Below are 13410 nucleotides of genomic sequence, written 5' to 3'. Positions count from 1 at the left end.
CCAGGAAGTCAGACAATAGTTAAAGAGTATGTGCCCATGTTACAAATGTGCATCTACCTGTTGCTGGAGCAGCTCTGAGAGATAAAGCCTGTATGGCCTCCTTGGTTATGGCTTGGTAGCATCCAGATGGACAGATGACAACAGAAACAGTCATTTCGCCTTGCTCCTGTAAACTGGCAGCCTCCCCCCTCCAGTGGCTTCCCTTCCTGTGAGCGACAGGCCCAGCCTAGATGTCACCCCACGCTGGGTAAGTTCCAGGCGATGTTTATGGCCAGCTCCTCACCAGTTGGGAGGGAAGAAAAGAGGCTGAAAAGAGAGTGCAGGGTGAGGCAGGGAGGGAAAAACTGGGCTGGGGGACAAGACAATTATTTCTAAAGCTCTGAAGGCTGCTGCTATGACAAGGGAGCAGGTCTGTTTTGCATGAGCCCAGAGGAGTCTTTGGGCCCGTGGAGGAAGGAAGAAGTTAGAAAAAAAGCAATCAACAATATATTGATATATATTGACAATAATATGGGAGGATGCGAGCCCCCATGTTGTTCAAATGTTCTGCAGAGGCAGAGAAATTACTTCCTGAGGAGAGGATCACTGTAACAGGTGGGTTAGGGAAGGGGACTGGATTGGTTTAATATCTGAAGGTTCTGCCAAGCTTCAAATTCTGCACTTCCTGGTACTAAAAGAGCTTTTCTCTAAAAATGATTCTCTCTCTCTTCATTCCACATATCCCGAGATAATTTCTTTTGGGCACTGTATCATTACCAATTAGAAGAAAGTACCCTTTCTTTGGGGCCATGTGCAAGTCACAAACCTCTCTCCAGGCCTCAGTTTCCCCACCTTAAAAAAAATTTTAATATCTGTTTATTTTTGAGAGAGAGCCAGAGTGTGAGAGGAGGAGGGGCAGAGAGAGAGACACACACAGAATCTGAAGCAGGCTCCAGGCTTTGAACTGTCAGCACAGAGCCTGATGCAAGGCTTGAATTCACAAACTGTGAGTCGGGTGCTTAACTGACTGAGCCCCTCAGGCACCCCTCCCCACCTTTAAACTGAGAGGTCAGTGATTCCCAAGACTGGTGTGGATCAGAAATATATGAGAAACATTTATTTAAAAACTATGCAAACAAAAAATTGATCTCCAAGATCATCTGCAAATGTAGGACTCAGCAATCTGTATTTTTAATCAGCAGTCAGGTCACTCCATGCTGTTTTAGGCACTCTGCTACAGGGCCTGATCACATCTGGTGTTCCTAATCTCTTTGGCAGAAAAATTGTGATGATCTACAGTGTGGCACTGAATATTCTGGCAAGCTGAGTAGATTTACATGTGATGATGTCTCCAAAGCATCTCAATGGCACTGGATGGCACATGACTCAAGACCCCACTCAACCTAGGCTGGGGGTGTGTATTATGAATGGGCTCTGACTGTCAGCTATGATTATATTCCTTGGGCCCAAGGTCCAGAGCCATGGAGGTACAGACAGGTGAGCTGTGGTTATGGGAGATTTTGGTGAGTGCTCCATGTTATAGGTTCCAGAAATTCAATTGGGTCAGATTATTCAGAGAAGAGGGCCAGGATCAGATAAATTGATTCATACCAACTAAACTCAGAAGATACTGAAGTGTAAACCACATACTGTATAAGAAATAAAACGGTTACAAATATAAGTAACTTTATGTTTGCAAGCCAGCACATTCTTTTCCTATAAAACTGTTTGTATTGGGAGTCCAATTATATTAGAAATTTACTGGGCAAAGAAGAACTGGAGCCAGAGGAATGGGCAACGTGACTCAATGGCCTCTGTCGCTGAGCTGGGATAGCTTGTGGTCCCAATTGTATGAGAGAGACAGAATTAGTCAGAGGCTCCTGTTTCCCTGGAAAGTGTGGAAGACACACAGCATATGCAGACACACAATTTTTGCTTTAGGTATATTAATATCAAAATGTCTTTTTTATTTCATTAAGTTTCATTAGATTTCCAAGTTCTGCTCTAGATGCTTTTGACTGCTACACAGCCTTACTTGAGATTACTTGGTTTTGTAGTTGAATCCCATATATAGATTAAGTTTGTTTATAATTTTAGGGACATGATGCTGTGATCCCCATGTACTGATTCAAGCAAGCCATCAAAAAACCAACAAGAATTTCTGCCTTCAGTACTTTTAGGGATAAAGGAGAGAGTTTGAAATGGAAGCATCCAACCAATCTGCTGTGACAGAATTTGTTTTGCTTGGCCTCTCTGCCCATCCAAAACTAGAGAAAACGTTCTTTGTACTCATCCTGTCTATGTATCTGGTGATCCTGCTGGGCAATGGGGTCCTCATCCTGGTGACCATCCTTGACTCCCGCCTGCACACGCCCATGTACTTCTTCCTGGGGAACCTCTCCTTCCTGGACATCTGCTACACAACCTCTTCAGTTCCTCTAGTCCTGGACGGCTTCCTCACTCCCAGGAAAACCATCTCCTTCTCAGGCTGTGCCATGCAGATGTTCCTCTCCTTTGCCATGGGGGCCACAGAGTGTGTGCTTCTGGGCATGATGGCATTTGATCGCTATGTGGCCATCTGTAACCCCCTGAGGTACCCTGTGGTCATGAGCAAGGCTGTCTATGTGCCCATGGCTATCAGCTCCTGGGTGGCTGGTGGAGCCAACTCCTTGGTGCAGATCTCTCTTGCAGTACAATTACCCTTCTGTGGGGACAATGTCATCAACCACTTCACCTGTGAGATCCTGGCTGTCCTGAAGTTGGCCTGTGCTGACATCTCCATCAATGTGATCAGTATGGGGGTGGCCAATGTGATCTTCCTGGGGGTCCCAGTTATGTTCATCTTTGTCTCCTACGTCTTCATCCTCACCACCATCCTGAGGATCCCCTCAGCTGAAGGGAGGAAAAAGGCCTTCTCCACCTGCTCTGCTCACCTCACAGTCGTGGTCGTCTTCTACGGAACCATCCTCTTCATGTATGGGAAGCCCAAATCCAAGGACCCCCTGGGGGCAGACAAGCAGGACCTTTCAGACAAGCTCATCTCCCTCTTCTATGGACTTTTAACTCCTATGCTCAACCCCATCATCTATAGTCTGAGGAACAAGGATGTTAAGACCGCAGTGAGGTACCTGGTGGCTCAGAAACGCTTCACCCAGTGATGCTGGGATATGTCATGGCCCACACACTCTGATTCACTTGAGAAATTCAATGCAAAGTGATGCTAGGTGAAGGGCAAATTGAATTCAGAGCCATGCTGCTCATAGTGTGGTCCATGGAGCAGCAGTGTTAGCAGCACCTGGGAGCTTATTAGACATGCGGAAGGGACCCATTCCAGATTTAACTGAATTGGAATCTACATGTTAACAAGATCCCTCAGGAGATTCATGTGCGTGTTAAGCCTTGAGAAGTACTGGTTAAGAGTGTACAGTGGGTGGTGTGGTGAGTGTACTGCCCAGACCCCGCCTCTCTCTCCCTTAGGGGCTTTGGCTCCTGTTACCCCACCCACTGGGAGTACTGGTGGCAAACAACATTCAGTTAGTTGCTGCACTGGCTTGCCCTTGGCCCATGAGAGTTACGTGGCAGTCCAAGTTCTTCCTCTGCACTGTCCTGCTTCCTTCACCTCCACCCCACAGGTATTGATCTTAAGAGCACTCTCCAGTCAACATCCTGCATGAAAATCTCCCCACCAGAGTCAACTTCCTGGGAAAGCTTACCCACAACAGAAAACAATTATCAAATCTCAGTACTGGTGCATGAGTTGTGTGTGATGGGCCTGCGTTCCCAGGTGTCTCCTGCACCCTGGCTCCCGAGGAAAGTAACTTGGCAAATTCCATTTGTTCAAGGAAAATAATTATTCCCCAAAAATGATTTGCTAAGTTAAATTCCTTACTTTTTATTCTATAAACAGATCTTAATTTGTACTTACTGTACAAATGTCTTTACTCCTTTTGTTTAAATTTTTTTTTATGTTTATTTATTTCTGAGACAGAGAGAGACAGAGCATGAGTGGGGGAGGGGCAGAGAGAGAGAGAGGGGGAGACACAGACTCCAAAGCAGGCTCCAGGCTCTGAGCTGTTAGCACAGAGCCCGACCTGGGGCTTGAACTCCCAAACCGTGAGATCATGACCTGAGCCAAAGTCAGTCGCTCAACTGACTGAGCCACCCAGGCGCCCCCAAATGTCTTTACTCCTAAGCAGAGAGTCAGCAGAGCTGTTTTACCCTCCGGGCATGAGGGTGCAGTAGTCCGGCCTTATGGGGTGTTTTCTAAGTACAAAGACGTTTGAGGGCTGGAAAACCTGTTGGCTCTTAACTACAAGACAAACAAACAGAAATCCTTTAAAAACTTAATAATTGTTTATTTGTGTGCCCAAAAAAGGGAATATTATGTTAACCTCAGTAATGGATAAACGAATGTACTGTATTCATGAATCTTATTTTAAAACAATGTGTATGTAGTTAGTTACCTTAGCTTTGCAAACACTCCAGAGTTTTTATGCTAACTGTTGAGAAACCATAGAATTGTAAATTGAGTCACTTGTATGCCAAGTAATTCTAATAACAGAAGTAGAAAAATAACTTCAAATTTACCACAAAATTACACATAAAATGGGATACAGGTGCATTTTGACATGATGTGGGTCGAGACCTCCAAAAGTAAGAGTGCCAAGGTTGGGAGCAGTCTTGAGGTGGACCCTCTAGTTCCCAATGTATTTGTCTGCAGTGCCTAAAAATGTAATTGGCATGCAGGTACTAAAGAAGATACACAGATGTCTCTCCCCACCTACCTTTTAACTTTCTCTTGTCCCCCTGCACTCCTTGGACTCAGAGATGTGCCATGTGGCTGGTAGACTTCTATAGAGGGTCTCAAGTGAGGGCTCAGAGGGCTGAAACCTTTCCTTAAGAGAAAGTCCCCACATGCTAGTCTCCAGCCAGAAGCCTGCAGTGGTCTGTGGGTCGTAGAGGTCCCCACCCAGGGGGCTCCAGGACTTCTTTTCTTCAGTCTTTATGAAAATGACAAAAGCATTGATGGAGAGGAGCCGAACCCACACTCTATAATGAGATCTTTGTGCATTTCCCCTGTGATAACGTGGACCGTGATGACTACATGATGCCCACGTGGGTGACAAAAGTATACAACAAACTGATACCAACTTCCATCTTCTTCTCAAGGAAAAATTAGTTCCCAGGGTCTTTTATTAGCAAATCACCCTCCTCCTCTTTTAAGACCAGTCTTTGTCAGCTGCTTTTGATAGAGATTAGGCTATAATCCAAGGCTCCTTACCTCCTCCCTGCCTTCCCTCTTATCCACTTATATGGGAAAATTCCTGTTCTCAGGCCCTGCCGAGCAGGCATGGCCACGTTCCATACTGCCTGATTCTCACCTCCTGGACTCCAGTTGAGGTGACCTGAAGGGTTCTCTTGTTTCTTGTCACCAAAGATTTCCAACTAAACAGAAGCTCTTAGCAAAATGCTAGTTAGCTGCCTGGCCTGTGACTCCAGAGCTGCTTCTAAGGGTAGACTCTGCTGTTTTCTCACCAACCCTAGAGCTCTCTTCTGCCCTCATGTCCTCTGCTTCAATCCACAATCCTTATTCCCTGCTATACTATAGTATGGCAGGGGGGCAGGAAGAATTGCTTCCTAGTTGGGACCTAAGCTTCTCTGATCTCCTTCTTCTGACTTTTGCCTGTTCTGGCCTCCCATACAGCTTAGGGGCACTTGGCAATCATCTCTCAAACTGTAGCTGTCACTGGGAGTTTCTGGAGATCAGAGGTGCCATCCTTATCATTTCTAGCGCCTGGTGCTGGCTTGTGGTACATGTTTCCTGTCTTTGAGGGCAAGGGCTAGAGCTGATCAGCCCAGGATGAGTGCTGGGTGACCGCAGCGAAGGTCAGCTACTGGAGAATGTGGATGCCCAGTGTGTCTGCGAGGGTCTAGGCAAGCTTTCGTCTCTTGTTTGGACACTTAGTCCTGCAAAGACAAGTGCAGAGCCCCCTCTAACAGATACCATTGTGGTAAAAGCATAGTCAGACCTTAGTTATCTCCTCTACTTCCAGGAAGGTCAGCAAGGACAGGACGGGAATTTCTAATCTAAGGAACATTTCTTTGTAGTGAGAGTTAAGATTTACATAGTGTTGTCTACAATGTATATAATTGAGTTCATGGGACACAGGCTCTAAACTCCTGTGAGGCCTCCACCAAACTTTAAATTGCTTCTGGGATTAAAACTGCCCCCAAACAACCAGAACTCTAAATTCCTCCGTGGTTCTTTGACAGAACCTATAGAGAGAGGGCAAGGGGCAGAGAGCAGAGTGTGTCTGCCCCGATCACGCAGGTTGGGCATGACTGCAGGGCCACTGGGAAGCAGCAACTTGAGGTGTCCTTCCTGCTATTATCTCACCAGACATGGAGAAGGCCAGCAAAGAGAGCATCTAGAGCCCCTTTGGCTATGGCCAACCCTGAATTTTCTTTACCTTCTGTGAAATTTGAAGGGACTGCTTAGCTCCAAGATAGCTAAACAGAATTTGCTGCACATTTCCAGGCACAGCCTCAACAGATAGAGCCAGACAGGGGATGGTCAAGGTGGGCAGTTGAAGCTATCACCTCCAAAACCAGGAGCCTTCCAGCATCCTCCCTGCCATGAAACCTCCTGTCTAGGTAAGCTCCTGATGGCATGGCCTCATCCTCATACTGGATGTATACTGAGCTCTCTCTGTAGCCAAAACTTCTCCAAGTAGGTGGGAGAAGAGAAAAGATAGTTGTGAGTAGGGACCAGCTCACAGCTCCCATGTCTCTGAAGGGCTTTTATAGGGGAAGGGAGCAGGCATGTCCTGGGAGTTTAGGCCAGTGGGGGGCAGTATGAGGTAAGGTATGGGGACAACATTAGAAGAAGGAAGTTCTGTTCAATGTAAGGGAAAACTTTCCAACAATCAAGGCTGTTTCACAAAGGAATGGGAGCCATGCACTCACATAGCTCAAGGTGTTCAAAGCAGAAATGGGAAAATTGCATTTCATAGACATTCATACAATCGAGGGGAAAGAGGCAAACCAGTTAATTTTTGACATTTCTGCCAAGCTTGAGATTCTGCAGCCAATAGTACTAATATCTCTAAAAACAGATCTCTTTTTTCCAAGTATTTTCAGTGCCCATAGTTAATGTCCTCTGATAATTGCATGAGGACAGCTTCAGACTAGCAGCAACAGGGTAATAGTCACAGATGCAACATGTGAAGCCCAGGGACAGCCTCCTACCCAAGCTCTGTTACATGGCAGATATCTTAGAGAAAGGTGTGACATCTCTATTTTTCATGAGTGTCCTAGGGAAAGCGAGGATGATCAGGATTTCATAGTGGGTCCTTGGCTCCTCAGTAGACCTGCTCTGGCACAAATGAGGGAGCACTTGTGAGCTTCTGTTTCTTCATGTTTAACATGAGAAGCCAAGGTTTGAGGTTTTCTCTAATATATTGGATTAACTGGTCTACATGACTGGAGCACATCCTATGTGCAATGCCTCTTTGGGGTGACCCCTCTGCAAGGCTGGGTAGAACTGTCTGCTCTTCTATGGGAGAGAAAGCATTATTGTGGTATTGTAGTGGTTTTAATGGTCAACTCAGATATAAAAGGGTCTGAGTGAGGAGTTGTGACTTATAAAACAGCTCCAAAAGCGTAGAACTTGCTTATAGAGTCACAAATGGTCACACTGGGAGGCATGAAGGACATTTGTCCTTGGATTCTACCCCTGCTCCCTAGCACTGGGGGCTGGAACAGACTAAGGGAAACTGCAATGCTGTGGACAAAGGCCATGGTTAGAGAGGGGGAATATAGAAGTGCTTTTGGTAGGGTCTCCATGAACTATTAGCCAGAGAGTCCCTATTGACAGTGCAATGAAGGAAGATCAACCAAACTCATGAGAAATGAAGTATAAACCAGGCATCAAGTAACAAATATAAATGCTACGCAGATTCTAATGTTCCTGGCCTCTGCTCATCACATCCTCTCCGTAGTCCTCAAATTATTGCCAGAAAATTATTGTATAAGCACAGGATTAGAGTAAGTGAAGTGATGTCAGTGATTATCACCACTGAGTATGACAGCTGGAAGCCCCTAAGGACACTGCAGGGACAATTACAGGCAGGGAGGGCTGGCCAGAAGAGCCAATCAGTGGTCTGGACCCATGCATTACAGTACAACTTCAGGGTTCCTCTTTTATGGTTCCCGTGTAGACCCTTCCTTCAAGTATGTCAACACTATAGATCTGTCTAAAATTCTATCATATATCATGATTTGATTAAGTTTCCAGGGTCTGCTCTTCCTGCTTTTGATTTGACATATCCTGACTTTTAAGGTAACTTCAGTGGACAACGATTTTTGTAATTTCAATGTTACTATTATAAGTTGGCATGCCAAAGGATAAATTTAATTATAAGTTGTCATTTAAATCCCCACATATTGATCCCTATAAACATGTGCTTGCTGTCCTCAGTTTTCCCGAGGGTAGAAGAGAGAATTTAAAATGGAAGTGGGCAACCAATCTGTTGTAGCAGGATTTGTCTTGCTGGGGCTGTCAGATCAGCCAAAGCTTGAGAAAATGTTTTTTGTGTTCATCCTGTTGATGTACCTGGTGATCCTGCTGGGCAATGGGGTCCTCATCCTGGTGACCATCCTTGACTCCCGCCTGCACACGCCCATGTACTTCTTCCTGGGGAACCTCTCCTTCCTGGACATCTGCTACACAACCTCTTCCATCCCTCTCGTCTTGGATGGCTTCCTCACTCCCAGGAAAACCATCTCCTTCTCAGGCTGTGCCATGCAGATGTTCCTCTCCTTTGCCATGGGGGCCACAGAGTGTGTGCTTCTGGGAATGATGGCATTTGATCGCTATGTGGCCATCTGTAACCCCCTGAGGTACCCTGTGGTCATGAGCAAGGCTGTCTATGTGCCCATGGCTATCAGCTCCTGGGTGGCTGGTGGAGCCAACTCCTTGGTGCAGATCTCTCTTGCAGTACAATTACCCTTCTGTGGGGACAATGTCATCAACCACTTCACCTGTGAGATCCTGGCTGTCCTGAAGTTGGCCTGTGCTGACATCTCCATCAATGTGATCAGTATGGGGGTGGCCAATGTGATCTTCCTGGGGGTCCCAGTTCTGTTCATCTCTGGCTCTTATGTCTTCATCATTGCTACCATCCTGAGGATCCCTTCAGCTGAGGGGAGGAAAAAGGCTTTCTCCACCTGCTCTGCCCACCTCACTGTGGTGGTCATCTTCTATGGGACCATTCTTTTCATGTACGCAAAGCCCAAATCCAAGGACCCCCTGGGGGCAGATAAGCAGGACCTTTCAGACAAGCTTATATCCCTCTTCTATGGAGTGCTGACTCCCATGCTCAACCCCATCATCTACAGTCTCAGAAACAAGCATGTGAAGGTCGCTGTGAAGACTCTGGTGAGTCAGAAATGCTTTGCCTAGTGAGAGTAGGGGGAAGCAGCATACCTTGTGGCTCTGTGCACACAGATCTCCTAGGAAATGACTGCTTCATAAGCATAGATTTGTTCGATGGTCCTACACACCAGTCTCATCACAAAACTGCCCAAACAATGCACATCAGGATGGGACTTTCCTGAGTGATTGACAATGAACATCAAATCTTTGGAATGAAGAGGGGAGAGGACTGTGCTACATCACCTAGAAACAAGAATAAGTGACTCTTATATTTTATTTTTGTTATGAAAAAAATAAATAAAAATGGAAAACTTTGTAAGAAAAACATACTTTCCTTGTTCATGTGCTGACCAGCTGCAATTTGTGCCCATTATGTTGTTTTCTGCTCTACTATGCAAGGAGGGGAGGGGTATGGCAGTGAGGAAAAGTCACTTCTTAATTGGTGTCCAAACTGAAAACCAACCTGCCATTTTGCAAAATTACCAACATCAAGACATCCCAAATGATACCATTTAACCCTGCAGGGGGCCCAGAGTGCTTCCTGTTTAATTATTTCCTGCTTAATATCCTAGAGCTTATTTTACCTCCATCTTCTTTTATTGTACATAAAGCACATCTATTCCTACCCGAATTTGTGAAGGAGGATTTCGTGTCCACACTAATCAAACTCCAGATACTGCAGGCCAAGAATAAAATTTCTAGCACTCTTCAGTTCATTATTACTGCAATGCAGTTTATATTCTGAGTCCCTTTATTTTCCTGGAATTAATGTTTGCAACCATCCAGACTCTAATGGTCAAACTCAATTTCCTCTGTCTCTTCAAGATTTGGACTGGGCACTGGCACCAATGCTACAAATCCACTGGTAATTAATTACTCTTGTGGTTAAGAGCATGGACTTTGGAGCCTGACTGATGTGGAGGTGCCCCTGCCTGTGTAATTCAGATACATTTTTAATTTTTTTTTTTCAACGTTTATTTTTTATTTTTGGGACAGAGAGAGACAGAGCATGAACGGGGGAGGGGCAGAGAGAGAGGGAGACACAGAATCGGAAGCAAGCTCCAGGCTCTGAGCCATCAGCCCAGAGCCTGACGCGGGGCTCGAACTCACGGACCGCGAGATCGTGACCTGGCTGAAGTCGGACGCTTAACCGACTGCGCCACCCAGGCGCCCCTCAGATACATTTTTAAAAAGCTACTTAATCTTATAGACTCTTAGTTTTTTAATTTGTAAAATGGACATAATGAAGCCAACCCCATGGAATTGTTGTGGGGATTAAATATATTTCACTTAGGAGGGGGTGGGGAGAGGGAGAATGGGTGATGGGCATTGAGGAGGGCACTTGTTGGGATGAGCACTGAGTGTTGTATGTAAGCCAATTTGACAATAAAATTATATTAATAAAAAATAAATATATTTCATTTTAATTTAATATATATACATATGTGATACACAAGGGCTAACAAAGAATATCCTCTCAATAAATGAACATTTTTATTATTAATGAAATATGTTAAATAACTCCTCTGAGGAAGCCTTATGACACGAAGACAGTTCAATTCCACAGTTAACTGAATCACTTCTGATATATTATTATAGCGCCTTTTTGTTTGGCTTTCTAGCTTAGGAGTCAAGAATCTCATTTCTCTGGGCATTTCCTCTGTCACCTTTCTTCCTTATCCACACAGGTAAGTTATGCATGTCTGAGCTGTGCAACACTGACCCTACCTCAACCAACCAGATTCTTTCTGCCAGATTTTGGGGATTGTTGTTAATACCCAAGAAATGAGTCACTGCATCCATAACATACAGACTTGGGAGTTTTGGGGTAATTGTGTTCACCCACGTGTACTGGGGTGGTAAAGAGAAAACAAGTCTGCAAAGAGAAAAGAAAGAACAGCCAAAGAACCGATGATTGAGGGCTTCCTCATATGTTCCCAGTTCTCAGTTTCCAATTTTTCCTAGGCCTAGCCTGTATTCCTGCCCTTTTGTTTCTAAAGGACACTCCTCTATATTGGATTGTATTTTTTAATAATCTAGATTAAATTACTTTCTTTGAAAGAGGGCAATAAAAGTCATATCTAATATGATTACTAATGTATAAAGTAGATATTCTCTATCATGTGCCTTGTGCAAATGGAGTGCTAGGCTATAATGCACAGAAGTCTTAAAGAATTCAGTTTTGAGACAACTGTTGTGAACTCAATATGCAGTGCTTCGTGTAATCAGTACTCCCTTTCTGCTACAGTGGCTTTGCTCTCTGTGGATCCCATCACCTGTAAATGTGGAACATGTCCAGAGGTTGATGTAATATAAAATGTTTAGGTTTAAATCCCTGACCAGCCACATAGAGCTGAGAGACCAAGAGTGTATTCTCTGCTCTTGAAGAATCTCAGGTATATTCTTCCACACAATGAAGGGGGAGTACTAAATCTCAAGTGATCTCCACCTGTGAATTTCCTGGGATCTGTGTTTCCATCCACTGGTGGGAAAGTCCCACTCTGTCTTACAGCAGTTTTTATTTCAGTATTTGAAGCTGAGTCTGGTTTCTCTCATCTCCTTAGCTGCTCATGTACTAGGAGCATCTTCAGAGCCTCCATCTTCTCCACTAGGCTCAACAACCAAACAGAATGACTCAGGGAACTGATGTCATTCCACCTCTATCACTGGTACGATGAACAGAGTAGCCATGATTGCAGGAGGTTATTTGCTAAACAACAGGGACTCACTCACAAAGGCTGATGTAGCTACTTCAGCAGCTAATTGTTCAAACTCTCAGCAACAGAGACCAACCCCCATTCGAAGAGACTATTCAGCCACTTGGCAGTAAGCTGATTACATTAGGCCATTTCCATTCTGAAAGTGCAGTGATTCATCTTGATTAAAATCAACACCTCTTCTGAGTATGGGTTACCTTTTCTCTCTGAAGGGCATTAGCTAACATCACCATCTGACAACTCACAGAGGGTTTGACTTATCCTGTGTAATATTTCATTGGTCCAAGGCTCATTTAGCAAAGTTGGTGTCATTGTGAGATAGTGATTATGAGATCCACTGATCCTTCCATATACTGCACCATCCAGAAATAACTTGTCTGAGGGAATGACATAATGGCCTTTTGAAAGCACTGCTAAGGCACCAGCCTGGTGATAATATTCTTCAAGAATGGGGTATATGGATCCTAAATTAATGGCTGTTTTATGGTTCTGTGCCCCCAAAAGGCAAAATACATGGTCTAGGAGTCATGGGTGGTAGCAAGAGTATCCCTGATGACAGGGATAAGAGTAACCCCAGTTAGCTACTGGGGGAATTTTTACTTTCAGTCACTGTAACATTAGGCTTTGTAGGTATAAGTGTCCTAGTTCCCAGAGAAGTGTTGCTTCCACCAGAGGACACAGAAAGAGTCTCATTAAACATTTGTAGCACTTAATAGAGGTGTAACTTCCCTACCATAAGATTCACCCATTGTAAGTCATGTTCAATGATTTTTGATAAATCTATACATTGTGCAATTATCACTACAAACCAATTTTAGAACATTTACATCATTTCAAAAAGTTCTCTCATGCCCGTTTGTAGTCAATCAATCCCCAACTCCAGTCCCAGTAACTACTAATCTACTCATTTCTAGAAAGATTTCCCTTTTCTAGAAATTTCAGATAAATGGAGCAATACAATATATAGTCTTTTGTGTCTGGCATCTTTCATTTAGCATGTTTTTGAGGCTCATCTAGTTATAACATGCATTAGTAGTCTCCTTTGTATCACAGACTAGAATTACATGGATCTGACATCTTGTGTTTATCTATTCATTCATTGATGGACATTTGGATTTTTCCAGTTTGGGGCTATCATGAATAATGCTACTATGAACATTCACGTACACAACTTGGTGTGGAATTGGTGGGTTGAATGGTACAAATAAGTTTAACTCTAAGAGACTGCTAGCTTGTTTTCCAAAGTGGCTGTATCATTTTAAATTCCCACAGTGTACA

General features: G+C 44.3%; 2 protein-coding genes across 2 annotated transcripts; both read left to right on the top strand.

The window, feature by feature from the left end:
• Positions 1–2180: 2180 nt before the first annotated feature.
• On the top strand, positions 2181–3137 carry LOC115499563 (olfactory receptor 13C7-like). The gene has a single exon (XM_030293652.1). It carries the CDS (start codon positions 2181–2183, stop codon positions 3135–3137), a length of 957 nt encoding a protein of 318 aa, XP_030149512.1.
• Positions 3138–8488: 5351 nt separating this feature from the next.
• Positions 8489–9442, top strand: LOC115499559 (olfactory receptor 13C7-like). The gene has a single exon (XM_030293648.1). The coding sequence runs from the start codon at positions 8489–8491 to the stop codon at positions 9440–9442; it is 954 nt and encodes a 317-aa protein (XP_030149508.1).
• The last annotated feature ends 3968 nt before the right edge of the window (positions 9443–13410 follow it).

Source organism: Lynx canadensis, chromosome D4, assembly GCF_007474595.2.
Source record: "Lynx canadensis isolate LIC74 chromosome D4, mLynCan4.pri.v2, whole genome shotgun sequence".
NCBI classification, from domain to species: domain Eukaryota; kingdom Metazoa; phylum Chordata; class Mammalia; order Carnivora; family Felidae; genus Lynx; species Lynx canadensis.
Note: the sequence above shows the minus strand (reverse complement) of the source record. Positions and strands in the feature narration are given on the sequence as shown.